Source organism: Dicentrarchus labrax, unplaced genomic scaffold (genome assembly GCF_905237075.1).
Source record: "Dicentrarchus labrax unplaced genomic scaffold, dlabrax2021, whole genome shotgun sequence".
In the NCBI taxonomy this organism is placed as follows: Eukaryota; Metazoa; Chordata; class Actinopteri; family Moronidae; genus Dicentrarchus; species Dicentrarchus labrax.
This window is the reverse complement of record NW_026136715.1, coordinates 1,736,340-1,763,527: the sequence shown is the minus strand read 5'-3', so window position 1 is coordinate 1,763,527 and position 27,188 is coordinate 1,736,340. Positions and strand designations below refer to the sequence as shown.

General features: G+C 42.0%; 1 protein-coding gene and 1 long non-coding RNA gene across 10 annotated transcripts in view; both read left to right on the top strand.

Annotated features, from left to right (window-relative positions):
- Positions 1-25,041, top strand: part of LOC127378060 (extracellular sulfatase Sulf-2) — a 67,002-nt gene extending 41,961 nt beyond the window's left edge. For 5 of the 9 annotated variants that reach the window (XM_051426588.1, XM_051426590.1, XM_051426589.1 and 2 more), the window contains 18 exons: positions 273-442; positions 3,101-3,251; positions 3,474-3,573; positions 3,839-3,914; positions 5,506-5,634; positions 9,970-10,026; positions 10,270-10,399; positions 13,396-13,639; positions 15,095-15,296; positions 16,230-16,326; positions 16,637-16,731; positions 17,065-17,124; positions 17,569-17,738; positions 18,353-18,495; positions 19,826-19,949; positions 20,726-20,762; positions 20,965-21,021; positions 21,596-25,041. In XM_051426588.1, the coding sequence (XP_051282548.1) occupies positions 273-442; positions 3,101-3,251; positions 3,474-3,573; positions 3,839-3,914; positions 5,506-5,634; positions 9,970-10,026; positions 10,270-10,399; positions 13,396-13,639; positions 15,095-15,296; positions 16,230-16,326; positions 16,637-16,731; positions 17,065-17,124; positions 17,569-17,738; positions 18,353-18,495; positions 19,826-19,949; positions 20,726-20,762; positions 20,965-21,021; positions 21,596-21,626 (2,073 nt within the window). In that variant the 3' untranslated portion in view covers positions 21,627-25,041. The remainder of the gene's footprint in view (positions 1-272; positions 443-3,100; positions 3,252-3,473; positions 3,574-3,838; positions 3,915-5,505; positions 5,635-9,969; positions 10,027-10,269; positions 10,400-13,395; positions 13,640-15,094; positions 15,297-16,229; positions 16,327-16,636; positions 16,732-17,064; positions 17,125-17,568; positions 17,739-18,352; positions 18,496-19,825; positions 19,950-20,725; positions 20,763-20,964; positions 21,022-21,595) is intronic. The other 4 variants (XM_051426591.1, XM_051426594.1, XM_051426593.1 and 1 more) reach the window with 4 other exon arrangements.
- Positions 1-26,437, top strand: part of LOC127378084 (uncharacterized) — a 40,528-nt gene extending 14,091 nt beyond the window's left edge. The window contains exon 2 of the long non-coding RNA XR_007887818.1: positions 26,292-26,437. This is a non-coding gene — a long non-coding RNA (uncharacterized LOC127378084). The remainder of the gene's footprint in view (positions 1-26,291) is intronic.
- Positions 26,438-27,188: the final 751 nt, after the last annotated feature.

The window sequence follows — 27,188 nt, the reverse complement described above, 5'->3', positions numbered from 1 at the left end:
TGAGTTAAAGAGAATAATTATTATTGTTTTTATTATTATTGGAGAGCTGATTGGAGTTTTTTGAATTTATTGAAAATTTATACATTTTTCTATAATTAGTATCAAGTTATTTGGTTATTTCCAGGAAACTAATTGAAACATTATTAAGAAATTATTCATAAACCAGGAATATAAAGAGATATATTATTATATAATGACTCAGCATTTACATACATTTGTTTCAGTACATTAAATTTGAGGAAAATAAAACAATGATATGTTTCTGTCACCAGGACTATCTGACCGACCTGATCACGGCCGAGTCCATCCGCTACTTCCGCTCCTCGAAGCGAGTTTACCCTCACCGACCGGTGCTGATGGTCCTGAGCCACGCTGCGCCACACGGGCCTGAAGACTCTGCGCCGCAGTACAGCACGGCGTTTCCTAACGCATCACAGCACATGTAGGCCCACACACACACACACACACACACACACACACACACACACAGTTAGACTAAGCTGCTGTAATCCAGCTGAACAATGGAGCCGCTCCAACACTGCAGGATAAATCCTCCATAATGTATGTTAATGAATACACAGGTCTTATTTCATTTCTGTACGGAAAAACTTTAATTTCTCACTGAAAACGTGACTCAGGAGTTAAAGTCAGTCTGTCTTAGAGACACATCTGTCTGTCTGCCTGTGTCTGTTTATGAGCGCACAGACAGGTCAGACCATCTTTTACTGATATATAAACAGACGCCGGAGGAAACGCCGGCTGCACTCCCGCCGTCAGGAGAGCATTTAAATCCCATTCAAAGCTTGCCAGAAAACCCACTGCTGAAATACTGGGAACAGACAGTAATCCCTAATTCCTCTGAAAGGAATAATACAACAAAGTCGCTGTAGAACGACGTGCTGGTAAAAGCCAAATCACTGAAAAGTGGAGTATCGACTGGAAACAGATTTAAACTTTGTGAACAGGACAGAAAAGCAACCATCAGGCTGTGATTTACTTTAATAATATACAATATTTTATCTGTTTGAATTCATGGTGAGTTTTTTTAGGCTTTATGTGGCCTTTGGTCAGTTCAGAAAAACTGGATGAAAGAATCTGTTTTCTCTTCCCACAAAAGTAAAATAACAGGAATTCAGTAAATAAAGACAAAATAATTCTTCAGCTGGGTTTCGGGTGAACGTGCAGGCTGTCCTCTGAAAAACAGACAGATCAATAATGATAATCATAATCACTACGTTTTGGACTCCATAAACGTCACATACTTTGACCCTCATCCCTACATAGAAACACAGAAATTAGTCCACAGGCAGCAGAGGAAGTCGTAATCTTTGTGTTCTGGACAAACATGTTGACGTGTTGTATTCGGAACAATGAACCGAAACTTTTAATTCGGTTTCCACATTGTACAGAAAGTAAGAAGCCGAGGCGAGTTTATTTATATCGGCCATTATGCACACAAAGGCAAATCAAGGTCTTTACATAATGTATAAGAGACATTAAATAAGGATACGGCACTAAACATTTATACAGAAATTAAAAATTCAAACAACTCTAACAGTCACACTCGCTGCTCCGCGAGGATAAAAACAAACATGGAGGAAACTTCAGAGACAGTAAATGTAACGGGAAGTCTTAAACCTGCATTCTGTGTAACGACCAGCAGGGGGGGCAGCGCCACTGGCTGCAATAAAAGACAGATGGTATTGAGTCTTATAGCGGATGAGCCGACTTGATTTATGAGCTCAGTAAACAGTTTCCTGGTGAGTTTCTGGTCTCAGTCTCTAGTTTCAGTCTTCTTCCATACAGCATGATGTTCATTTAGTAAAACAGATGATTGACGCAGCCAATTAGGAGGCGCTCAACTCGCAGTATGTCACCTCCCCCAGCTCCGATAAAACGACACGGCCACGACCATAACGCCAAACTTGAGGCTTCAAAACAGTTCTCCACAAACCAATGGGTGACGACAGATTCCCACTAAAGAAAGACTCCCAGCAGCCGGTCTGTACTCGCTGTCGGACTGACTCAGACTGACTCAGACTGACTCGGACTGACTCGAACTGATGGTGCTGGTGTGATCTTCCAACCAGATGCAGATGTTTCCAGCTGTCTGGTCAGGAGGAAGCAGAGCAGAGTGTGATGTTGAAGGTTATTTCTGTCCCCAACGCAGAGATTGAATTATGTATCTGCTGAGGAGGAGGAGGAGGAGGATGGGAGTCATTCATTATCCACACAGAACTCATTGTAGGAACATCCTCTGTTACTGACACAGCGGGAGCACAGTGTGTGTGTGTGTGTGTGTGTGTGTGTGTGTGTGTGTGGAGTAATGAGAGCAGATGCTGCTGATCATTAATAACACACACACACACACACACACACACACACACACACACCTCTAAAAGCTGATAAACTGAACAATGAACCCAAACAGTGAACACAGTCGCTGCAGGAGGTTTGTGTGAAACCAGAGATTCTCTGTACTGTGTGGTTCTGTAATATTTCTCATGCAGGACGATGCTGTTTATCAGTGAACTCTGTGAATGCTGATATAGATCTGCTGCATAATTAAAGTCTTTGCTGTTAAAATGAAGCTCTGACCCTCGTGTTGGGAAACGTTAACTTAAGGACGAGAAAATACATTTTAAGAAATACAGTCGACAACATTAAAGTCAGTTCAAAGTTTAATATAAATGAACACAAAATCATTTGCATGAATAAAACCCGACTACAATAAGTGATCAGTTAATAACTAATAACAGCACGGAGCCGTCTGAGGAACAACCGCTGTCCTCATCAGCGGTTTCTATGGCGACTGATTACCGCCGGCTGTGTCTCAGGAGGTAGAGCGGATTGTTAATAATCAGAAGGTTGGCGGTTCGATCCCTGCCTCCTCCGGCTCCGTGTCTTTGAGCAACATGCTGAACCCCAACACCTAAAGCCTGGCTAATGGCTAACGGCTAACAGCTGCCAGAGCCATGTAGAGAGAAACGAGGCGCTGCGTAGTTCCTCTTCTCACCTGTCACTTCACTTTCACACGTTATTAGATGTTCTCAAGTTCCTCTCTCCACCTTCCTCTCTCCACCTTCCTCTTCCTCCTCAGCACTCCCAGTTATAACTACGCTCCCAACCTGGACAAACACTGGATCATGCGTTACACCGGCCCCATGAAGCCGATCCACATGGAGTTCACCAACGTGCTGCAGAGGAAACGACTGCAGACGCTGCTGTCTGTGGACGACAGCGTGGAGAAGGTACACACACACACACACACACACACACACACACACACACACACACACACACACACACACACACACACACACACACACACACACACACAGACACACACACACACCTGTTCCTGCTCATACCTGCAGGATCAAAAACGAAACAATATCTAACAGGTCTCCTCTGTCTGTCTGTCTCTCTGTCTGTCTCGTCTGTCTGTCTGTCTGTCTGTCTGTCTGTCTCAGCTGTACAACATGCTGGTGGAAACCGGCGAGTTGGAGAACACCTACATCATCTACACGTCAGATCACGGCTACCACATCGGACAGTTCGGCCTCGTCAAAGGTAAAAAGCTGGTTTCTGATGGACTGAACGAACTCATTAAGACCTTTAACTATCGTTATAAAACCCTGAACTCTACAGCTCTTCTTTCTTTTAGTTCATTAATTAATCGATTCAGTGTACTGTCACAGACGGTTAAAGGAACCAGGAGACATTCACATTAAAGATCAGATCAGAAAAGTTTGATCGAATCTTTGACGACTAATCGATCAACCGTTGCAGCTGTAGTTGGGACTCCTTTAAGTGAACGCTGTGTGTGTGTTTGCAGGTAAATCAATGCCGTACGAGTTTGACATCAGAGTGCCGTTCTACATCAGAGGACCCAACGTGGAGCAAGGCAGCATGTAAACACACACTCACCACTTCCTGTTTCCTGTTTGTGAACATTACAGTCATCAAAACACCCTCCTCATCATCAGCTGATCAATAACACGGACAGGGCTTTAATGTCTGGACGACTGGATTTTCCTTCCAGATTGTAGACTTTAGATTTTAACTGCTCGTTGTCTTCAGCTAGCATAGCAGTTAGCATCTTTTTTTGTGTGGTTGTGGAAAAATTCAGAAGTTCCTGTTTGGACTGATCAAGTCAGAAGTTCGTTTGGAGCTGATCAGAAGCAGAAGTTCCTGTTTGGATCTGATCAAGTTCAGAAGTTTCTGTTTGGATCTGATCAAGTTCAGAAGTTTCTGTTTGGATCTGATCAAGTTCAGAAGTTCAGTTTCCAGAGATTTCAATTAATGTTGTACGGGCTAACTAGCTAACAGCGACAGTTAGCTTCTTTTAGCAACAAGTCCATCAGGAAACTCCATAAATCACCTCGGTACCGCTGTCTGTCTGTCTGTCTGTCTGTCTGTCTGTCTGTCTGTCCTCTGCTGTCTGTCTGTCTGTCTGTCTGTCTGTCTGTCCTCTGTCTGTCTGTCTGTCTGTCTGTCTGTCTGTCTGTCTGTCCTCTGTCTGTCTGTCTGTCTGTCTGTCTGTCTGTCTGTCCTCTGTCTGTCTGTCTGTCTGTCTGTCTGTCTGTCTGTCTGTCTGTCTGTCTGTCTGTCTGTCTGTCCTCTGTCTGTCTGTCTGTCTCTGAGGTTGTGTTCACTGGGAGGCTGCTGAGCCCCGTTCAGTTGCTAACGCTAACGGCAATGTGTGTGTGTTTGTGTGTGTGTGTGTGTGTGTGTGTGTGTTGTGTGTGTGTGTGTGTGTGTGTGTGTGTGTGTGTATGTGTGTGTGTGTGTGTGTGTGTGTGTGTGTGTGTGTGTGTGTGTGTGTGTGTGTGTGTGTGTGTGTGTGTGTGTGTGTGTGTGTGTGTTACTGTGTGTGTGTGTGTGTGTGTGTGTGTGTGCGCTATGTGTGTGTGTGTGTGTGTGCTATGTCTGTGTGTGTGTGTTAGTGTGTGTGTGTGTGTGTGTGTGTGCTATGTGTGTGTGTGTGTGTGCTATGTCTGTGTGTGTGTTTAGTGTGCGTGTCTGTGTGTGTGTGTGTGTGTGTGTGTGCTATGTGTGTGTGTGCTATGTGTGTGTGTGTGTGTGTGTGTGTGTGTGTGTGTGTGTGTGTGTGTGTGTGTGTGTGTGTGTGCTATGTGTGTGTGTGTGTGTGTGTGTGTGTGTGTGTGTGTTGTGTGTGTGTGTGTGTGTGTGTGTGTGTGTCTGTGGTAAAGTAGATTACTGCAGTCGGAGCTGGTCCACGAGGTGATCACGAGTTCAGAGAAAGCTGCATTCCCTTCACACCGCACACATTATCATTATACTAAACACATATTTAACATTTAAACCGTCACTGAAACTTTCTGCTCGTATCACGAGGGCTGTTTCTTTACTTATTCTGTGTGTAATTAATGTTTAACGTTAAAGTCATAAAGACAAAGAACTGTTGGAAACAATGAATAATGAGTTGTAGATGTTGTTGTGTATTAATTGTGTTTGTTTATGTTTATTTGTGTGTGTCAGAAACCCTCACATGGTTCTGAACATCGATCTGGCTCCGACCATCCTGGACATCGCCGGCCTCGACACTCCTCCAGACATGGACGGGAAGTCGATACTGTCTCTGCTGGACACTGACAAACCTGCCAACAGGTACAAGCAGAAGGTTTAATCATAACAAAAGTTATCTCAGACACTTTTCAGATGCAGCAGGTCCAGAACGTACTCCTTATTAAATTATTTACAGACAACAAAACAATCAGTGCTACAGCCGACCAGACTCCATTGAAAAAAACTGTAATTTTACCCTGCAGATAATCAGACTTTTTCTCTTTCCAACAATCATAAACTGTGGTTGGGTGGAAATAAATCCATTCAATCATTCTCTGATAGCATTATGGAAAGGATCCCTACAGAGATAGACCTTAGTTTAACCAGAAACAGCCGTAATATCACTATCACTCTCCACCAGACTCCAGAGACAAAAATGCTAATTTTACATCTCATTGTACCTTCATTTAAACTGGACAGAAACCGAATAAAACTAAAACCAAAACCGTCTTTATTAGTCTTTCCAACAATCACCAACTCTGGTTTGGTGGAAATAAATCCTTAAATCACAGAGTTAGACATAGCAGTGTGAGCTAACATTAACTAATCCATGATGATAAATGCGCCTGTCAAAGTGCGTCCACTAAAGGTTTTTTCCACTGACAGCAGCTATATACTGAAGTATATAAAAGGTACTTTACAGTTGTACCATAAAAGTAGAGTTTATGCAGTATTTATACATTTTATACGGGCAGATATGCATATTCATTAAGTGAAGTTATCCAGAGAGTGAACGGGTTAATGACTCATAAAATGTGCCTGTGATATTATTACTGCAGTAAAAGGTTAACAGTGTTCTGTGCTAACCGGTTTGTTGAAGGCAGAGGTCAGAGGAGGGAAGACGCTCGCTGAAGCAAACCATCAGTATGTAAATCATCCTCCTGCTGCTGGTGCAGCGGGACGCCACTCAGCTGTAACACCCTAATTTAAACACCTGGGCGCAGAAACACAGCGAGAGCCATCTGCTGCGCCTGCAGGGACAGAAATCCTCCATTAATATTCTCAACAATCAAAGTATAGACAAAGGCGAACGTCAGGGCCAGGAGGTCGGAGGTTGTCAGGTTGTCAAACGGATTGTGATCCAACGTCGTTATTCCTTTAAAGAGATCTCTGAACCCTGAATGTTAGGAGGATCCCGGCTGTTTGAACACGTTTGTAATCGGCTCTGTACGTCCTGGCAAGTGCAGCGAGAGACCGTATCTGTTCCCTCTTTCTTTCTCGTCTCCTCTGTGAAGAACAGAGCAATCCGTCCCCGTTGGGAACGCAGACTGTAGCTGAAAGACTGATTACACTGAAGTCAAACACTGCCGCTGGGGTCAGTTCCTAATATCTCGCTGTAGTTGTCTCTTTTATATCTGGATGCAAAATAAAAGCTTGAGCGGTTCATGTTAATGAAGTTTGGTGTGGCACAAAAACCTCTTGGTTAGGTGTAGACAAAGTTATCGACTGCAGCTTTACAGAGTCACATTTTCCTCAGATTATTTCTGCAATCACTGAAATTTCGAAACCCTAAAGAAATATATAAATATATCTATAAATATCCCAAATTAGCACCATTAAAAGTTGCTGCTGTTATTATATACAGACAACTCTCAGTGTGGATTACACTGAAGAAAACTTCAAAACGTGGTCATTTTCAGTTCTGCAGATTAATTTATAAATATAAATGTTAGTCTTTTTCTCTGGTTTCCAGGCAGATTTATCTGTGTTTATTTAGCAGCTTTTATTATCAGAGATAATGACATCCTCGGGAAGTCACACTGGATCTATAAGTGTGTGTGTGTGTGTGTGTGTGTGTGTGTGTGTGTGTGTGTGTGTGTGTCAGGTTCGACTGACTGTGCGATTTCTGACGCATATCGTTTAAAGCTCCTCAATGAGCTGCTGTGTCTCCTCTCGTACTGGAATACATTACACTTTAAAAACATTAAACACATCGCTGGTGCAGTAAACACACCAACAAACGTCTCAACTACAGCTCGCGTGGGAAAGTACGAAGTACAAATACACTGAAAATAACCACTGATAAAAATACTGTAATTTTCCTATAACTAAAATACAGTTTTTAGCTTTAATTTGACTTAAAATCTGTCTATTTTGTCTTTTTAATGTTTAATAACACTGTAAAACCAATGTAACGAGCAACAACTAATACTTTTTTACTGTTAATGTCACAAATTTTTACATAATTTGAGAACTATATTAACAGGATTAAACTTGAATTTAACAGTTACAGATTTTTCTGTGTATGTGTGCAAGTAAATTCACTTAAGACTATTTTTGTAGTTGTATTATATTTAAAAAGAATACAGAAAAAATCATGATAAACTTACAGGTTTTATTTACAGTGTAAATAATTCAGTTCTGTTCTTATTTATTTTACTTTCTACTTTACATGAAGTTCTTTCTGCTCCTTACTTTAGTTTTAATGCATTTTAATGCAATTTTGCATCATTGCACGCGTTCCCAGCATCAGCACTGGAGCACAGCACGCATGGCGGGCGAAACATGATGAAAAAAAAACATGAAAGATGTAACAACAAGAGCGGAGAGCCTCTGCCCTGTTTGAAGTTTAAAGCTTTTATACTCTGAGTACATCTCACAGCCTGTACTTGTTCATTTCCACTGGAGTAAAGAATCAGTGCTTCTGCTTTTATTGTGAGTGTGTCTGTACTTCCACCGGAGTGAAGAGTTGAATAAACTTTATTATCTTGGGCACGGTGCTGCAATCTGTTGCTTCACAGAAACACTGACAATATGGCAGCTTAAAAAGAGGCTGAGAAACTATACGGATTAAAGCGCTGATTTATTTATTACACATGATTCAGTGTCGGAGTCCAGCAGCCTGATAGAAGCTGGGATGATAACCTCTGTCTGTTTGAGTTGGCACACAGAGTCTTCTTCCTGATGGCAGACGTTTTATTCAGAGCTCAGTTTGTTTCCTTCTGTACAGGCTCTTATTCGGTCCTTTTGTGCGTGCTGGCGGGCCACTGCTTCTCAGCTGCACTGTTAGGTTGCCAAACCGCTGTCTAATGTTGCTCTCTAGAACCGACCAGTAAAACAGCAGCATGGTCTGGCTGCTCAGTCCGTACAGTCTCAATCGCCTCAGGAGGTCTCTGCTGGCTTATAGGCTAAAGGGAAGACCCCCAAAGGTGAGATACCCCGACTGGAGGTAGAACAAAGCACAGCGGCGTTTTTCATATTCTCCAAGGCTGTGGTTCCCAACATTTGTCATTAAGGAACCTTTTTCTATCACTGAGCAAACTATGTTTTATGTATATTTCATATTATATTCAATAATAACAATAACAGCAGAGAACAGCTGATAAACTGAATTATTAAAACAAACAGTGAACTGCAGGAAGGTTGTGTAAATGAGCAGATTGTTTCCTGTGAATATTGATAATGAGTTTTCCTGATACTTTTAGGAACTTTTCTTTATTTTTAACAACTTTAAAGACTTAATATGCTTCTTTTTTGACAAATTCAGTGTTTTATTTTCCCTGAAACTCAAATGAGTCTGTTTATCAGAGAGTGAAGGCTCTATGAAAATAGTTTAAAAATAACATTCATTTATTTTTCTTTAAAGAAATTAATGAAATGCTATAGCTCAGCATTTCAATTTCAATTTCTTTAAAGAAATGTTTTTAAAGTTTTCTTATACCCCATAAAAAAGATCTTGCAACCAAGCAAAAAAAAAAAAAAATAGAAAAGGCAACTATATTATATATTCATACATACATGTGTAAGTCAACCTGAATCTGCTGCACTAGAACCATCAGGGTTCAGTGTTGGCAGCGTAATCCACTGGATGTAATCTAATCTGAATACTTCTCTTGTACATTATGCTACAGAAATGGACGTATACTCCACATTCAGCCTTTACTGAGCACTCAGTAACTACTTTACAACAGTGTTTTTCACTCAGCACTATTTTAAACTGTTGTTGTTTCTGCGAATTGATAAAGAAAAAAGACGAGTGGAAAAAGTCCTGCAGTTGTTTCCACTAAAATCTAAATATTATTCCTGAAAGTTAAAGTTACAAACATCCCACAATAGAAACCAGATGGAGTTGATGGGAGGACAGGGTGTGTGTGTGTGTGTGTGTGTGAATGTAATATGAATGTGATATTTGTACATGTGGCACTAAAGAGGAGCCGCAACCACAACTTTGAATTTTTCATCGAACTGGAGTGTAATTGTGTGAAGTGACGTCAGCGCGGCGCTTTCAGCAGCTCATCGAGCAGACTCTGATCCTGGAGCTGATGTTACCGATCTAAAACAGAGGAAGGACGGAGGGCGGAGGTGACGACTGCGTTAAAAACAGCTGCTGAACTCGTGCAGCAACTGAACTAACACCGCTGTTTTCTTTTTCTGCAGATTCCAGGTGAACAAGAAGCCGAAGGTGTGGAGAGACTCCTTCCTGGTGGAGAGAGGGTAAATAAACATCATATTATATGTATGTATATCAGGTGTGTTTCCAACCTGTGTGCTCGTGTTTCTTCCTATCAGACTTCTTTCTGATGATGTTGTAACGTTATTATACATAGGAAAAATAAGACCCAACCCTCACTGAGTCACAGGAGGTTCTGTTAGACCTTTGACTCAGATAAAGAAACTTTAATCAGGAAAAGAACAGTCTCAGAGACAGAAAGACGCCGTCTGTTCATCTGTTAACAGGAAGTTGCTGCACCAGCGCGTCGAGGGAAAGGAAGTTTCGCAGGAGGAGAACTTCCTGCCCAAATACCAACGAGTAAAAGACCTCTGTCAGAGAGCCGAGTACCAGACGCCCTGTCAGCAGACCGGACAGGTACAGTAATCCATTACAGTTACTTTATATCCCATTACTCTACTTTATATCCCATTACTTTACTTTATATCCTATTACTCTACCTTATATCCCATTACTCTACCTTATATCCCATTACTCTACCTTATATCCCATTACTCTACTTTATATCCTATTACTCTACCTTATATCCCATTACTCTACCTTATATCCCATTACTCTACTTTATATCCATTACACCTATATCCCATTCTCACAACCTATTACCACCTTATATCCCATTACCTACTTTATATCCTATTACTCACCTTATATCCCATTACTCTACCTTATATCCCATTACTCACCTTATATCCCATTACCACTATATCCATTACTACCAATCCCAACCACTTTATATCCCATACCACCAATCCCATTACCACCAATCCCATTACCACATATCCATTACCACCAATCCCAACCACTTTATATCCTATTACACCTATATCCCATTACCACCTAATCCCATTACCACCTAACCTATTACCTACCTATATCCCAACACATATCCATTACCACCTATATCCCATTACTCTACCTTATATCCCATTACTCTACTTTATATCCCATTACTCTACCTTATATCCCATTACTCTACCTTATATCCTATTACTCTACCTTATATCCCATTACTCTACTTTATATCCTATTACTCTACCTTATATCCCATTACTCTACCTTATATCCCATTACTCTACCTTATATCCTATTACTCTACCTTATATCGCATTGCTTTACTGCTAATTCCCATTAATTTGCTCTTGTAAATCTTAATAAAATTACTTCAATTCAAAGGAAGTTTTTTTTTTAAAACGCAGGAACTCTGCTGCCTTAAGAAACAAACAGAGTAAGAATTGAAACCAGATGTGTCTCAGACAGATAACAGCACTGACGGCAGTAACAGCACTGACAGCAGTAACACAGTAACACATGACAGCAGTAACAGCACTGACAGCAGATAACAGCATTGGCAGCAGTAACTGACAGCAGTAACAGCACTGACAGCACTGACAGCAGTAACTGACAGCACTGACAGCAGTAACAGCACTGACAGCAGTAACAGCAGTAACAGCACTGACAACAGTAACTGACAGCAGTAACTGACAGCAGTAACAGCACTGACAGCAGTAACAGCACTGACTGCACTGACAACAGTAACTGACAGCAGTAACGGCACTGAAAGCAGTAACTGACAGCAGTAACAGCACTGACAGCACTGACAACACTGACAACAGTAACTGACAGCAGTAACAGCACTGACAGCACTGACAACAGTAACTGACAGCAGTAACAGCAGTAACAGCACAGCAGCAGCAGTAACTGACAGCACTGACAACACTGACAACAGTAACTGACAGCAGTAACAGCAGTAACAGCACTGACAGCAGTAACTGACAGCAGTAACAGCACTGACAGCACTGACAACAGTAACTGACAGCAGTAACAGCAGTAACAGCACTGACAGCACTGACAGCAGTAACTGACAGCAGTAACAGCACTGACAGCACTGACAACAGTAACTGACAGCAGTAACAGCACTGACAGCACTGACAACAGTAACTGACAGCAGTAACAGCACTGACAGCACTGACAACAGTAACTGACAGCAGTAACGGCACTGAGAGCAGTAACAGCACTGACAGCAGTAACAGCACTGACAGCAGTAACAGCAGTAACTGACAGCAGTAACTGAGCGTAACAGAGTAACAGCATGACAGCAGTAACAGCACTGACAGCAGTAACAGCAGAACAGCAGTAACTGACAGCAGTAACGGCACTGAGAGCAGTAACAGCAGTAACAGCAGTAACAGCACTGACAACAGTAACTGACAGCAGTAACTGACAGCAGTAACAGCACTGACAGCACTGACAGCAGTAACTGACAGCACTGACAGCAGTAACAGCACTGACAGCAGTAACAGCAGTAACAGCAGTAACAGCACTGACAGCAGTAACAGCACTGACAGCAGTAACAGCAGTAACAGCAGTAACAGCACTGACAGCAGTAACTGACAGCAGTAACAGCACTGACAGCAGTAACAGCACTGACTGCACTGACAACAGTAACTGACAGCAGTAACGGCACTGACAGCAGTAACAGCACTGACAGCACTGACAACACTGACAACAGTAACTGACAGCAGTAACAGCAGTAACAGCACTGACAGCACTGACAGCAGTAACTGACAGCAGTAACAGCAGTAACAGCACTGACAGCACTGACAGCAGTAACTGACAGCAGTAACAGCACTGACAGCACTGACAACAGTAACTGACAGCAGTAACGGCACTGAGAGCAGTAACAGCACTGAGAGCAGTAACAGCAGAAATCACCAGCAGGAACACAACAGACTAAAAGAACAAAAGAGAACAGAAACTTTCCTCCGACATGTTCAGAGAGTTGTTGTTGTTGTCGCTGTGCTTTCTTGAGTGTTTGAGGTTAATTACACTTGTCGACGAACCCCTCCAGCCGGTTGATTGGTCTCTTAGCAACAGTGTCTGCCGGCTGCTGGATCGCTCTGATAAACAGCCTGGAGGAGGAATCTCTCTGTGTGTGTTTGTAATTAACAATTCAGCCATTTGTCGCTCCTTAATAACCGACTCAGAGCCAGAGTAGAAATTCATTCAGCTGCTGCTAATGAACGACTACACGGAGCCAAAACAGCGACCAGCGCTCAGAGAGACACTGAGGGTTGGTTCTGGTTTCTACGATGTTCAAGTTGATCCCAAAGAGGGCAGATGGATTTGTGAACTGTATTAACTACATTTCCAACTGGTACGCAAATAACTGAAGCAGAAAATCTGTTTTCTGTTGTCTTTCCCTGCGACACCTGAACGCAGCACAGATCCTTACCATTAATCACCGGCTGGCAGGGATTCGGACATCGTGCAGTCATCTCTGGGTGGTGAAAACCGTAGTGTAGAAGCCACACATGATCCATGATCGTCAGTACTCTATATGTGTGTGTTTGTAGAAGTGGCAGTGTGTGGAGGACGCCACGGGGAAACTTCGGCTCTTCAAGTGTAAGAGCGAAGGGGGAGGAGCCAAGAACTTCCAGAGGGGCGTGGCCAGTCGTCAGCGTCCGCTCAGCATCAAGTCTCAGCTGTACCATCAGAACTCCGATGCCTGCAACTGCGACCTCCGCGACCTCCGACCTCTGAACCTGCGGCCCTCCGTGATGAGGCCGTTCAACAAGAAACCGTTCTTCTCCAAGAAGAGTGAGTGTTTGCTGTTAAGTCCAGCAGGGGGCACAATAGAGCTACAATAGAATAAAGTAGCATTAACGAGGTTTGGAGAAGCTTTTTCATACATACATAAAAATACATTTAAAGATCTGTTGAGGAGGATCTATTATCAGAAATATAATATAATACATATCCATAGGTTTGTCTTCATTAGTGTTCACCTGAATATAAGAATCGTTGTGTTTTTATTACCTTAGAATGAGACACAGGTCATCTTACATGCATAGATGCAGTCTGAGGTTGGGGGTTCACAAAAAAATGTATTACATAAAAATAGAGTAAACGTATCGTATACAACAGCAGGTTTGGTTTCACTGTTAATGTTATCAAATCATCAGATCAATAATCTCTATGAGAGTTTTTTGCTTTGACAATTAAAATATACTGTATGTGCACTGAATATGTCGAGGATAACACAACAGTTTCTATTGTGATGCTAATGTGCAGCACTACAACCATAAACTGAGCAAGCCAGAATAATACGTATGCTGCTGAACTCTGGATTCAAATTTTTCACGTGATGTGAGGCCACCGTAGTTTCTCCTTCGTGCTTGGAAGGGGAGGGCGAAACGAGGGCATTGTAATCTGCAACTACACAGCTAGATGCCACTAAATCCTACTCACTGGTCCTTTAAAAAGACATAAAACAACAGTCAAGTTCAGATGAAGAATATCTTCTACAATAAATCCGAGAGCACGAAAGAGTCATCAGCAGCAGAGAATAAGTTCCTGTAGGTTTCAGTTACGTTTAAAGAAAGAAGATACCTGCGATTCCCAATATGCAACTTTAATGTTCGATGTGAAGTTCTCTGTGAGTCCTGCATTATGACTCCTGATTCTAACTGTTCAAAATGTATTTATACTTTATTTATACTTTTACTGTCACTGTGACACTCTCTGTCCTTAGACCCTCGAACCTTTTAATCTGGTTCTCAGTGGAGCTGCTGGAGGGGCATCGGTGGCTTTCTGATGCCCTCCAGTGTCTGTGGTCAGAACTGCACCCTGAGGTTCTCTCTTAGTGAGGAACAGTGTCAGTAGTTACCCCCTAATAAAATGATAATTGTCTCCTCCTACTGATCTGAAATCCAACGATCCAATCACATCCTTGGATTCAGTTTTGTAATCGTAGTAGTTTGGAAGATTAAACATTCAGCAGCTTGAAATATTCTGATTACTTTAATTTTAACAAACAAAACTGGATTTCAATCTTTAAAAAGAACGCAAGTAGTAGTAGCAGAAAAGTTATATCACTAGTAGTGTAACTAATTACTGCTGACAGGGAGTAATAAGTAAAGTAATTACTACTTTAGAAAAGAGTAATAAATAAAAAACTTTGAGTAACTAGCCAACACTGGAGAGAAGGCAGCAGCAGTCAGAGACTTTAGCGTCTGCAGGACGTTACAATGTGTTCCTCTGTGTGCGTCTCAGAGTTCAAGGCCCTGAAGAGTTACTCAAGGAACCGCTACAGCCGCTCCATATCCATGACCAACAGTTACCCTGGTAACGACAGCGTGGTGGGCGGCGCCGACTGGGCTCAGCTGATACGAGACGAGACTGAGGACGAGTTTAGCGGGATGGGAGGAGTTCCCATCGGCAGGGTGGCGTCCAACTCCCTCAAAGTCACACACAGGTGAGCTCGTGTGATACAGCGTCAGTAACCGCATCCTTTACTCGAGCAGAAGTACAGATACTCAAGTTCAAATGTAGTCAAATGAAAACGTTTAAAAGAAGTCTGAAGGACATTACTACCAGCTGTTTCTGTGCAAAGCTACTGCCGTTATATAATCTGTTTAAGACTTAAACTGTGAGCATTTGTATGTTATTAAACACCTCTTATCTAATTACAATCTGTGGTGGCAACTTAATGTCGTATAACAGCTGATAAATCATGACTAACTGAGTGAATGAGGCTCATCAGCACAGATGGAGTTCAGATTGATCCACTGAATCTACCAGCTGTGTAAATCACTGACGACTATTCAGAAAAATAGGAAAAAGTGTGAATTCTGCTCCTTTGTTAGAGGACAAATCCAAAAGAGAAGGACAGAATCTTCCGTAATGTCGAGTGAATAAAACTGTTAATAAAACAGGTCTGACAGACACTTAATCAGGATCCAACAGTGATAGCATGGGCCATATAAAAGCATATACATGTTACAGAAAAGTGCATCTACAATCAAGCATAATGACTATAAATGAATAAGTTATAAATATTAACAATGACCCAACAAATCATTTTCAGTAAAGTGAGAATATGTTCATTGATTGTAGGTATACTGCCGCTCACAGCTGCTGTATAATCCACTAAATCCATTAATCCATTAAGTGTTCGTCAGACAGATGAAGATCTGTTTTATTGCCCATATTGTTCAAAGAATAAGTTCATTATCTTAATCCATCGATAGACGTTCATCGTTATTTGCAGCACTTGACATTAAATTAGAGTTCTTGCTATAATATCATGTGTGTGTGTGTGTGTGTGTGTGTGTTGCTCTCTGTGTATTTGGCTGACCCACCATGAGGACTGTGTAAAGTTACTGTCGTTATTCCTGTTTGACTGCAGATGTTCCATTCTGCCCAACGCCACAGTGAAGTGTGATACAGGAGTTTATGAGTCTCTGCAGGCCTGGAAGGACCACAAGCTGCATATTGACCACGAGGTAGCACACAGCTCACATACTAACTAACTAACTGACTAACTAATTGTCTAATAGGGCTTTATGCTACAGTAAAAAAAGATTCTATAGCGATGATCTAAAAGTTTTTTGGGGTCTGAACCAAACAAACATATTTTCTTACATCTGGAGAACAAGATTTGTAGAGCAGAGTGTCTCTGCAGCTCTACAGTGCCTCATTATAAGGCTTAATGAACTAACTGACAAACTAATTGATTAAGTTACTAAGTGACTAACTCATTAGATAATTAACTAAGTTACTCGGTTGTGACTGAACTGTTTCTCCTTCTGTCAGATTGAGACGCTGCAGACAAAGATAAAGAACCTGAGAGAGGTCAGAGGTCACCTGAAGAAGGCCCGCCCCCTCGAGTGCGACTGTAATAAATACCTGTAAGTGAGACACACAAACACACACACACACACACACACACACACACACACACACACACACACACACACACACACACACACACAGTACAGTGTTCAATATTTCTTTATTAGTAAAAGTACAAATACATTAATGTAACTTTACTCCATAGCTGTCAGATAAATGTAGTAAAAACTACAAAATTTCCCTCAGAATACTGAAGTACAGTACTTACTAAATGAAGTAAATGTACTTAGTTACTTTCCACCACTGCCACAGTGTGACACCAAAAAGCAGAAGCTGGAGGAATATTCATGCTTTGTGTTACAGTTGGTGTTAATGTGAATGTTTTCCAGGTATAAGTCCAAACTGAAGAATAAGCTGAGGTACAGAGGAGGTGGTCTGCACCCCTTCAGGTGAGACTGTGGTTAAATATATCACAGAAATCCCAACTTTCATTCCCTCGTATGGGTCGACCTCCAAAAACACTGGATCTTCCCCAGTAACGTGTTTCACATCAGAGACTTTCTGCAATAAATTAAAGTCTGTTTTAGTCTCCAAGCACCTGGCAGGAAAACCATGACATCATAAATATTCACCGTATTCTGTGAATGAACGTCTGGTGTGATGAAATGACACAGGCAGCGACTAAAGAACTTACTATACTATTGATTACTTCAATGGGTTTATTAGGTGTCTGTTTTACCACAAATAATAATAATAACATCCCATTAATTACATACAATGCTACCAGCACATGCTAACACCTTACCTAGCATTTATTAGCATTTGCTAATAACTGTGTGTGTGTGTGTGTGTGTGTGTGTGTGTGTGTGTGTGTGTGTGTGTGTGTGTGGCAGGAAGGGCGGGGCTCGGGACAAGAAGGCGTGGCTTTTGAAGGAGCAGAAGAGGAGGAAGAAAATGAGGAAGATGATAAAGAGGATCAGAAACAATGACACGTGTTCGATGCCCGGACTCACCTGCTTTACTCATGACAACCAGCACTGGCACACTGCCCCCTACTGGACACGTACGACACACACACTCTTCCACAACACAGATATTACTATTTATTATATAATACAGTGGTTCCCAATCTGGGGGTCGGGACCCCCACTAGGGGTCGCCAAAGCATCATGTGGGGTCATGAGGTCTACTTCATTTTAAGTCCTGTGAGAACACTTTAAAAATCTCAGCATTTGTTTCACTTCTTTGCAGGAAAGTAAACTGTCTAATAGAACAATGGCCAAATGCCAGGGACAAGAAAACACTGAAAATGTAAAATAAAGAAGAATATTGAGTCTGTATGATTGTTCAAAATGCTAAAAACACATAATACAGACAGAGAACTCCATAAAAAGTTCCCCTAAACAGGAACTCATCTGCTCAAGTTCATCCAAATATTTGGTTTTACACAAACTTCTTTACAGTTACTGAGTTTCACTGTTCGTTGTTCCGTTTTGATATAATATGAAATATCCATAAAATATGTGACTGAGTCAGTTTAATAATGATATTAAAGGTTGGGAACCAGTGATATAATTACTATGCTGTTTTCCCAGAGATGTAGTTTACTGTGTTATATCTAAGTGTGTGTGTGTGTGTGTGTGTGTGTGTGTGTGTGTGTCTGTGTGTGTGTTGCAGTGGGTTCGTTCTGCGCGTGCACCAGCGCCAACAACAACACATACTGGTGTCTGCGGACGATCAACGAAACCCACAACTTCCTGTTCTGTGAGTTTGCAACCGGCTTTCTGGAATACTTTGACCTCAACACGGACCCATACCAGGTACACACACACAACACACACACACACACACACACACACACACACACACACACACACAGCTGTCAGATTCAAATAGATGTAAATAATTTGGTAATCAAATTTAAAACAAGCTTCAACTTTGTGAAATGATACTGCCCTTTAGTCTGGGAGACTCTCAGGAACACACCTGTCATCAAATATTCTCAGCACTTAGTAGTTTTTTAATATCTCATGGTCTTCTTCAGTGAGTGAGTTTTAAAAAAACACTTTTAAAGCACTTTTGAATAATTGCTTTAATATGTTTAGCACGTTTCCCTGAGGCAACCCCGACAAACTTAAATATTATAGGTGTGCTGGAGAGATGTTGTCTCAGATCTGGACGAGCAGACTTATTTAGAAAATGGGAGAAATGGACTTTGTATTCTACAGCGGAAGACGACACTCCTTCCTGTGATTTTCTTTAGATAATAATGGACACCTGACATAAAATATCGTAATTATTCAAGCTGGTTATTTTACAAAATGTGATAACAGGTCAGAGTACTTTTCGGAAATAGCTTAAAGATCTAGTAAAAGTCTGATGTTTGATGTGTTTTGAATTATTAATATATGAACAGTAACATATTCATATCTGAATAATTGAAACAGATATCAAAAGTAATTATATGTATTATTAATTAAAGCTTTTTATGTGAACATTTTAATGATGTATCTGTCTGCAAAAATGGGTTATAACAGTCCAAAAAAATGCTAACAAATAAGAATAATTGTAATTATTATAACAATATTATAAGAAAAAATAAATAGAAATCAGAAGGGGACCCAAAACAGAACCTTGAGGAACTCCAGAAAGGAGACAGACCCTTTAAATAAAAAGTTAAATAAATAAATTATAGCTCTGCAGATTTCTGTGTTGCATGTTTTCAGATGTTTTAAGTTTGATTCACCTGCACAGAAAACTAACTCCCAACCTCCCTCCCCCTCTCCCTCTCTCTCTCTCTCTCTCCCCTCTCTATCCCTCTCTCTGCTCTATCACTCTCCTAACTCTCTCTCTGTCTCTGCTCCCTCTCTCTCACTCTCTCTCTCCCTCTCTCTCTGTCTCTCTCTCTCTCACTCCCCCTCTCTCTCTCTCTCCCCACTCTCTCTACCTCTCTCTCTCTCCCTGTCTCTGTCTCTCTCCCTCTCTCTCTCTCTCTCTCTCTCTCACTCTCTCTCTCTCCCTGTCTCTGTCTCTCTCCCTCTCTCCCTGTCTCTGTCTCTCTCCCTCTCTCCCTGTCTCTGTCTCTCTCCCTCTCTCTCTGTCTCTCTCTCTCTCTCCCCTCTCTCTCTCTCTCTCTCTCTCTCTCTCCAGTTGATAAACGGCGTCAGCTCTTTAGATCGGACGGTTCTCAATCAGCTTCACGTTCAGCTGATGGAGCTGAGAGGCTGCAAGGGACACAAGCAGTGTAATCCTCGCATACGTTCAGTGGATCAGGGTACGACACGCACTCAATCATCATGTTTTTATTCTCCTGGTAGCCATTGGTTGTAATACAGAGTGAAGCTTGAAGTTTAGTTTATTTATTTGGAAAACAGTAATTACAGTGCTCAAAAGGCTTATTCAGAGTCCTTCCCTGTTTTTAAAAAACAACTTTAAAAATTTACATTATTATTGAAGAAAAACAAAACAAATAACACATAGCACATAACTATCTAGACAACACAGACAAACAAACATAGAGCTACTTAGCTTAGCTACTTTTACATCCACTAAACTTGAGTCTTTATATTTTTACAAAAAGATAATAAATCATATTTAAGGAGACTTGTTCCTTTAGTATGTAGCCTGTTAAATGCCCACCTATAGTCCGAAAGTCTGCCCAGGGCTGCAAATAACAATGTGTTAGTGAGTCATTGAAGTCCCTGCTTCTGCCTGTAGGGGGCAGTGCTGAGTATGAACTTTAACACTTGCACACCTGCAGGTCCCCCCTTGGCTAAAATTAAAATAAATTAACCACAGAGGACTTTTAGACATGATGTTAGAAGGATTTAAATCATGACCAACAGTGGACGTCCAAAATGTCCCCTGTTCGTGAGTGTGTAGCGACACAGAGGTCCACTGTTGGTGGGAAGACAAACACAACAGCATTAAAGTGCCTCTTGTAAAGTCCGAATATTATGACCTCATTGTGCTGCAATCCTTCTGAAGAGCTGGAAACAAAACTAATCACAAGTGGCCTCTGCTCACTAACCAATCAGAATCTCTCTTCAGCAGGAGGGCGGGAAGATGGCAGCTTTGACAACTACAGGTACACACACACACACACACACACACACACACACACACACACACACACATGGACACAGACGTGGTGTTTTCCTGCTCTGAATGCTGCATGACTTCCTGATGGAGCTGAGGGCTGCTGGTGGTGGAGCAAAGAGAGAGAGAGAGTGTGTGTGTGTGTGTGTGTGTGTGTGTGTGTGTAACACAGTGTGTGTTTGTTGCATCAGGCTGTTTGAGAGGAGGAAGTGGCCGAGAGTCAAGAAACCTTCATCGTCTCGAACCCTGTGAGTCTTCCTCCTCGTCTTCCTCTTTGTAGATCAGCGGGCCTGCATTCTGCTTAAAGCCTTAATACTGCATCTGTCTGCCTGTCTGTCTGCCTGTCTGTCTGCCTGCCTGTCTGTCTGCCTGTCTGATGTGTTTAACATTCAGTTCACTTCGTCCTCGGCTGAGCTGTAACGATAGCTAGCTCACCTAGCACCACTGTACGTCACATCATCATCAGACTTGTTTTTAAAAAGTTTTAATCAATATCGCTCCAAATTAATTCATTCGTTTTTCTCCAGAAATGAAGATAAGACGAGTGAGACATCTTATCTTATCTCTGCTGAGAGTCGCACACGCTCAGTACATCTGACACAAATGTGTAAATACCTGCTAACATGCTAATTGGGTTACCATTGTCATTGTGAAGCAGTGTTAGCATGCTAATGTTAGCATTTTGGTTCTTCCCTCCCTAGCAGGAAGTTAATCGCTCGTCTCTGCTGCCGCCTGCATGTGCCTTCGTTTCACACACACACACACACACACACACTTTCCCGTGGCTAAACACCTGACGGTAGTTTCTGTGTGTCGATCCAGAGGTCCGATCTGGGACGGCTGGAAGGGCTGAGCCTCCTGATTGGTTGGAGCAGGCTCCTGACCCCACCCACAGCAGCCTGAAGGAGCAGGGCGTGGTCGTCGAGGCGGCGGCGCCACCGGTCGACGACCACGCCCCCGTCTCACCGGTCAGCCAATCAGCTTCTGCCATCTCTGTGACATCCTTAGGCCCTCCCACCCTGCTGCTCAGGGAGACGCTGGGACGAAACACTCAACGCACCTCTTCATCAGCTGCTCCTCCCTCCTCCTCCTCCGGGTGGAGCAGCCAGGAGGAGGAGGAGGAGGAGGAGGATGATGAAGCAGAGGATGAGACAGAGAGGTAGAGAGGGGGTTTTTTTGCCCCGAGTTTCGCCTTCCAGGTGATGTTTCAGCCCTCGACTAAATCTGAGTGATGCCAAAACTTTACGACAACCACGCGGTCGAAGCTGATCTTCTTAAAACGAGTGAAAACGCTCTTTTCAGATGTTTTATTCTTTATCGTTTCAAGATACACACAAGTTGATTTCTACTGGATAACACAGTCACCTGCTCGCTCATCATGTTAAATATCCATCATATAATCGACATTTAAAGTCACCCTCCGCTCAGAAATCTGTTTCTCTTCCTGTTCCTGGAGACTACGAGCTGTTCATTCAAGCTTTTTCCTGCTCTCAGTTTTTTATTTAAAAAAACAAACAGATAATCTGTTGTTCTTCGGCCACTGAGGTTTAACTTTCACCTTAGCTCAGCGAACATTACAACACAAGTACCACACAGAAACTTTTTCGAACAGCGTGAATGTGCTTCTAGTGACTGTAAAAGCTCCAGTGGACTCAGACAGCAGCTGCTCATGTCTGGTTAGCATGGTTAGCTCGGTTAGCTCGGACTACGACTTTTCAGTTTATTTTCCTTTACGATCAGAGTCCATATTCTGATCAAAACTTGAACAAAGATCAGAGTTTATAAAATAAAAACGTCCTCCTCTCTCCTGCGTCCTCCTCCTCCTCCTCCTCCTCCTCCTCTTCAGGCGACATCCTGGCGGCCATGTTTGTTTTACATGTTCATATTTAGTCTTTCTAACCGTCTGTAAAGACATTAAAGGACCTGTTCTCCCTGTTGTTGTTGTCGTTGTTACTAAACTCAGACTGAGGCGGAAGCGGACAAACTTCCATGTCGAACACTGTGACATCACTGCTGATGTAAATGTGATGTCATTTATTCTTTTTATTTTTTGTTTCTCCCACTAACTTGAGTGTCGGTTACCGTGGTGACCGACGGCTTTACTGACGACAGAGCTACAAGTTGTACTAACCTGGTGACTGACTACAGTACCCACGATGCAACGCGGCAGCCCTGAGGAGACTGACAACGAGAACACTTTAAAAAAAAAAAAAAAAAAAAAAAGACTGTGTGAAATCTCTGGATGTCTCGTGAGCCAATGAAAAGAGGACTACGTGGTGATGTCACTGAGTCCAGAACTGCTCTGTGGAGGAAAATGGCCGCAGAGTTCTGGTTTTGTGTTATTGTTTTTACTCGTGTAAACCGTCGAACATCACCGTCCAGTCACCTTCTTCCTGCACGTATTGTTTCCTCCTCTCGGCTGATTTCTGTTTCTTCTCAGCTGTTATTTGGCGTCCATTTTGTCCCTCACACAGATCCAACCGCTGGTCAGAAATGTCCAGAGCTCTAAATTATGTAAAAATAATTAAAACTTAAAAAATGTAAAATATAACTGTAGAAAAACACGACTGGATTCACACAAGAAGTGAAAGTAAGATTTTAAACTTTTCACACATCTGGTGATTTTTGCTTTCTTGGATCCAAATTTCCCGAAATGTGATTTGATCTTGTTTCTGATTTAAACTTTATTATTAAAACATCAGATGTGTGTCAGTGTTAAAATCTCCTCTCAGATTCTCTTACACTGTTTAACAAACATCCAACTGCATTTAGTGCTGAAGAGTTTGTTCTCATTTCACTGTCTTGCCTCCTGCTGCTCCGGTTTGTGGTTTCCTACATATCCCAGAATGCCTTTCAGCACCATCACTTTGATAAATCATAGCCTCAGATTACTGATTCATGTAATCTGTTGACCCTTTCTAAGCCCCGCCCCTTTTTGCTCTGTGCTCCAATAACAGTTGAGCAAGCCTCGGTCAGAACCTTATGCTATGCTAGGCTAATCGATGTTGAAAGACAATCGCATTTTGAAGATTGTTGAAAGATAAAAGACTTTTATATGGTCACATCTTAATTAAGCTAATGTTAGCCAACGCTTGATAACTAGCTAGCACTTTACGTCTGACTGCTAATGCTAACAAAACACTAGCTAACTAGTTAGCTAATATGAATTGTTATCAAGTTAGTCAGTATTAGCGAATGAATGCTAACTAACTAACTAATCTATATGAATCCTTAGCTAGCTAATTAGCTGTTACACTGATATTTGGCTAGTGTGTAGCTACAGAACAAAACCCGACAACAAAGGACAAAGAAACTTTTCTGTGATTTCCAAGACATTTTAATGAATATGTATGTTTGATAAGGTTTATATGTATCTATTTGAAATGTCAATTAAATCAGATCAAATCAAATATTACTGATTGCTAATGGTAGCAAAACGCTAGACGATTGAGGGGTTAGCTAGCATTTTGCTGATATTAGATAAGACGTGACTATATAAATTCTCCTTTATCGTTAAAATGCGGTTGTCTTTTCAGCACAGATTAGCGTAGCATATAGCACATTCAGTACAGGAAAGGAGGAAGGCTTGTTCAACCTCTATTGGAGCTTAGAAAGCATCAATATGCATTTAAATATTTAAATTTGGTCATTTATTCTCTCAGATCTTGCCCTTGAATTACTAAAATCCACATTATTATGTTGGAGTTACTTCATGTTCTACTACTAAATACATAATTGTGTGACCAACGATGGATGTAAAGTGTTTTATTCCGACAGTGTGAAAGTATTTCAGGGTGATTTCCTCCTTCCTGTGTGAGCAACCAGTCTGCTGTCTGTAGAGTTGGTTTTTTTTTAACCCCGAACGTATTTTGCTCTGCGGTGCTATTTGCTGTCTAACAACTATCTAGGAAAAACCTCCTGGTTGTGTTTGAATGTATTTGTAAATGTGTAGCTGTGTTTTTTCTAAAGACGCGCACTAGAATCGGACCGTTCGGGACCAGCTGGTTCTGAACTGGATGGACTCACACACACACACACACACACACACACACACACACACACAAGCACACACACTGAAGGACAAACTGCCGAGCACTTTGATTGGAGGACGGAGGGACGAACGGACCAACGGAGGGTTCATGTTGAGACAGGAAACGACGACACGTGATGTAAAGTTGATACTGATCTAACACACCTGTACAGTCACCCACTGACCTGTGGATACAGTGATTGGTTTTAGTTTGTGAATAAATTGTCGAATGCCAAAATGTGTTTGTGTTTAAATCTGAAGTTATTATTAGAAGTTTGGTCTTTGAATGTACAATATGTAATTTCTGCCTCCAGGGGTCAGTCAGCTTCTCCCGGTTAGGATTCCTTCAGTGTTCATGGTTCAGGAGGTTTCTACCGGGAGCCCAATGATCCACAGAGGTCTCCTCCTCTCCAACACAAACAGACCCGCTGATTAAAACCACTAAACACACTGAATAAAGCAGTTCCACCTTAAACACACTGAATAAAGCAGTTCCACCTTAAAAACTGCTTCTCCCACGCTGTTGGACAGACAAAGGACGACTTGTTTCTCTGATAACTTTTAGATCTTGATGTTTCTAAGTGCCCCAATAATAAAACATGTTCTCATATACAGTATATCTTTTTCCCTTTATCGTATTCATACTCTATGATCATATATGGTAGACCTCTATCTCTGCGTTTCACTCATGTCACCCTGGTGCTAAATCAGCTAACGTTAATGTTGGCGACAGCTTCTTTTAGCAACAAGTCCGTGTTCTTCATGTTCATCATCATCAGTCACTACTTTTAGTGTAGTTGTTGCTACTGTTGTTGCTGTGCGCCTTTTTCTCTCTCTCCATCCTTCTGTCTCTCTCTCCCTCTCTCTGTCTCTCCCCCCTCTCCCTCTCTCTCTCCCCTCTCTCTCTCTCTCTGTCTCTCTCTCCCTCTCTCTCTCCCCTCTCTCTCTGTCTCTCTCTCCCTCCCTCTCTCTCTCCCCTCTCTCTCTCTGTCTCTCTCTCCCTCCCTCTCTCTCTCTCTCTCCCTCTCTCTCTCTGTCTCTCTCTCCCTCCCTCTCTCTCTCCCCTCTCTCTCTGCCTCTCTCCCTCTCTCTCTCTCCCTCTCTCTCTCTGCCCCTCTCCCTCTCTCTCTCTCTCCCTCTCTCCCCTCTCTCTCTGTCTCTCTCCCTCTCTCTCTCTCTCTCCCTCTCTCTCCTCTCTCTCTCTCTCCCTCTCTCTCTCCCCCTCTCTCTCTCTCTCCTCTCTCTCCCTCTCTCTCTCTCTCCCCTCTCTCTTGTCTCTCTCCCTCTCCCTCTCTCACTCTCTCTGTCTCTCTCTCCCTCTCTCTCTGTCTCTCTCCCTCTCTCTCTCCTCCCTCTCTCTCCATCTCTGTCTCTCTCTCTCTGTCTCTCTCTCTCTCTGTCTCTTCTCTCCCACCCACCTAGAGCCGGAGGATCTGTCCTAGGTTTCTGCCTTTTAACAGGCAGTTTTTCCTTGCCCTTGTCTCCAAGGTCTTGCTCATGGTGGTACTGTTGGGTCTCTGTAATTAATGTTATAAAGAGTTCGGTCTAGACCTGCTCTATTTGAAAAGTGTCCTGAGATAACTTCTGTTATGAATTGGTGCTATACAAATAAAACTGAATTGAATTGAATTGAATCTGGAAACTCCATAAATCACCTCGGTACCGCTGTTGTCAAACTGTCCTCTGTCTGTCTCTGAGGTTGTGTTCAGTGACAGGCTGCTGAGCCCCGTTCAGTTGCACGCTGACGGCAGCTACATTAGCAGTTACCCGGAGGACGTCAAACGTCAGAACCCGACAATATTCTCTCCATAAAATGTGATCCAGTTTCACCCAAATCACTGATAAAGTTGTGTTTCTTGTGACACAGCTTTCTTTGTTCTGTGTCGCTGATTGATTGACGAGTGAATGTCATGATATTATTGGTAGAAATCAGTTAGTTCATGCTGATGTAAGAACGCGGCACAATTATTAAATATATAAATATATAAATGTATATATAAAAATACAAAGAAATTGAGTTTTTGTGATTGTCTTTGGTATCCATTGTTAAATATGGGAACAACATAACAGAGGATGTGATCTTAAAGGGTTAAAATGACATTCTTAATTTGTTTTTGTGAGTCTGTGTTAATGTGTGTGTAGGGTTGTTGTCAATGCTGTTAGAGAACTTTATGATTTGTGTCACAGGTTGAGATGTTTTGTGTTGTAGGAGAGGAAGTTAAAGAAGTCAGAAAACTGTCCGTCAAACACCGACAGGTATTTATTTATTTTACTACACTGAAGATTCCAGTCGAAATATTAACTACAGTAAAACTCACACATCAACAGTTAACGTACAGTCTGAATACAGGTATTTATGACTCAACTGTGTCACATTAAGCAGCA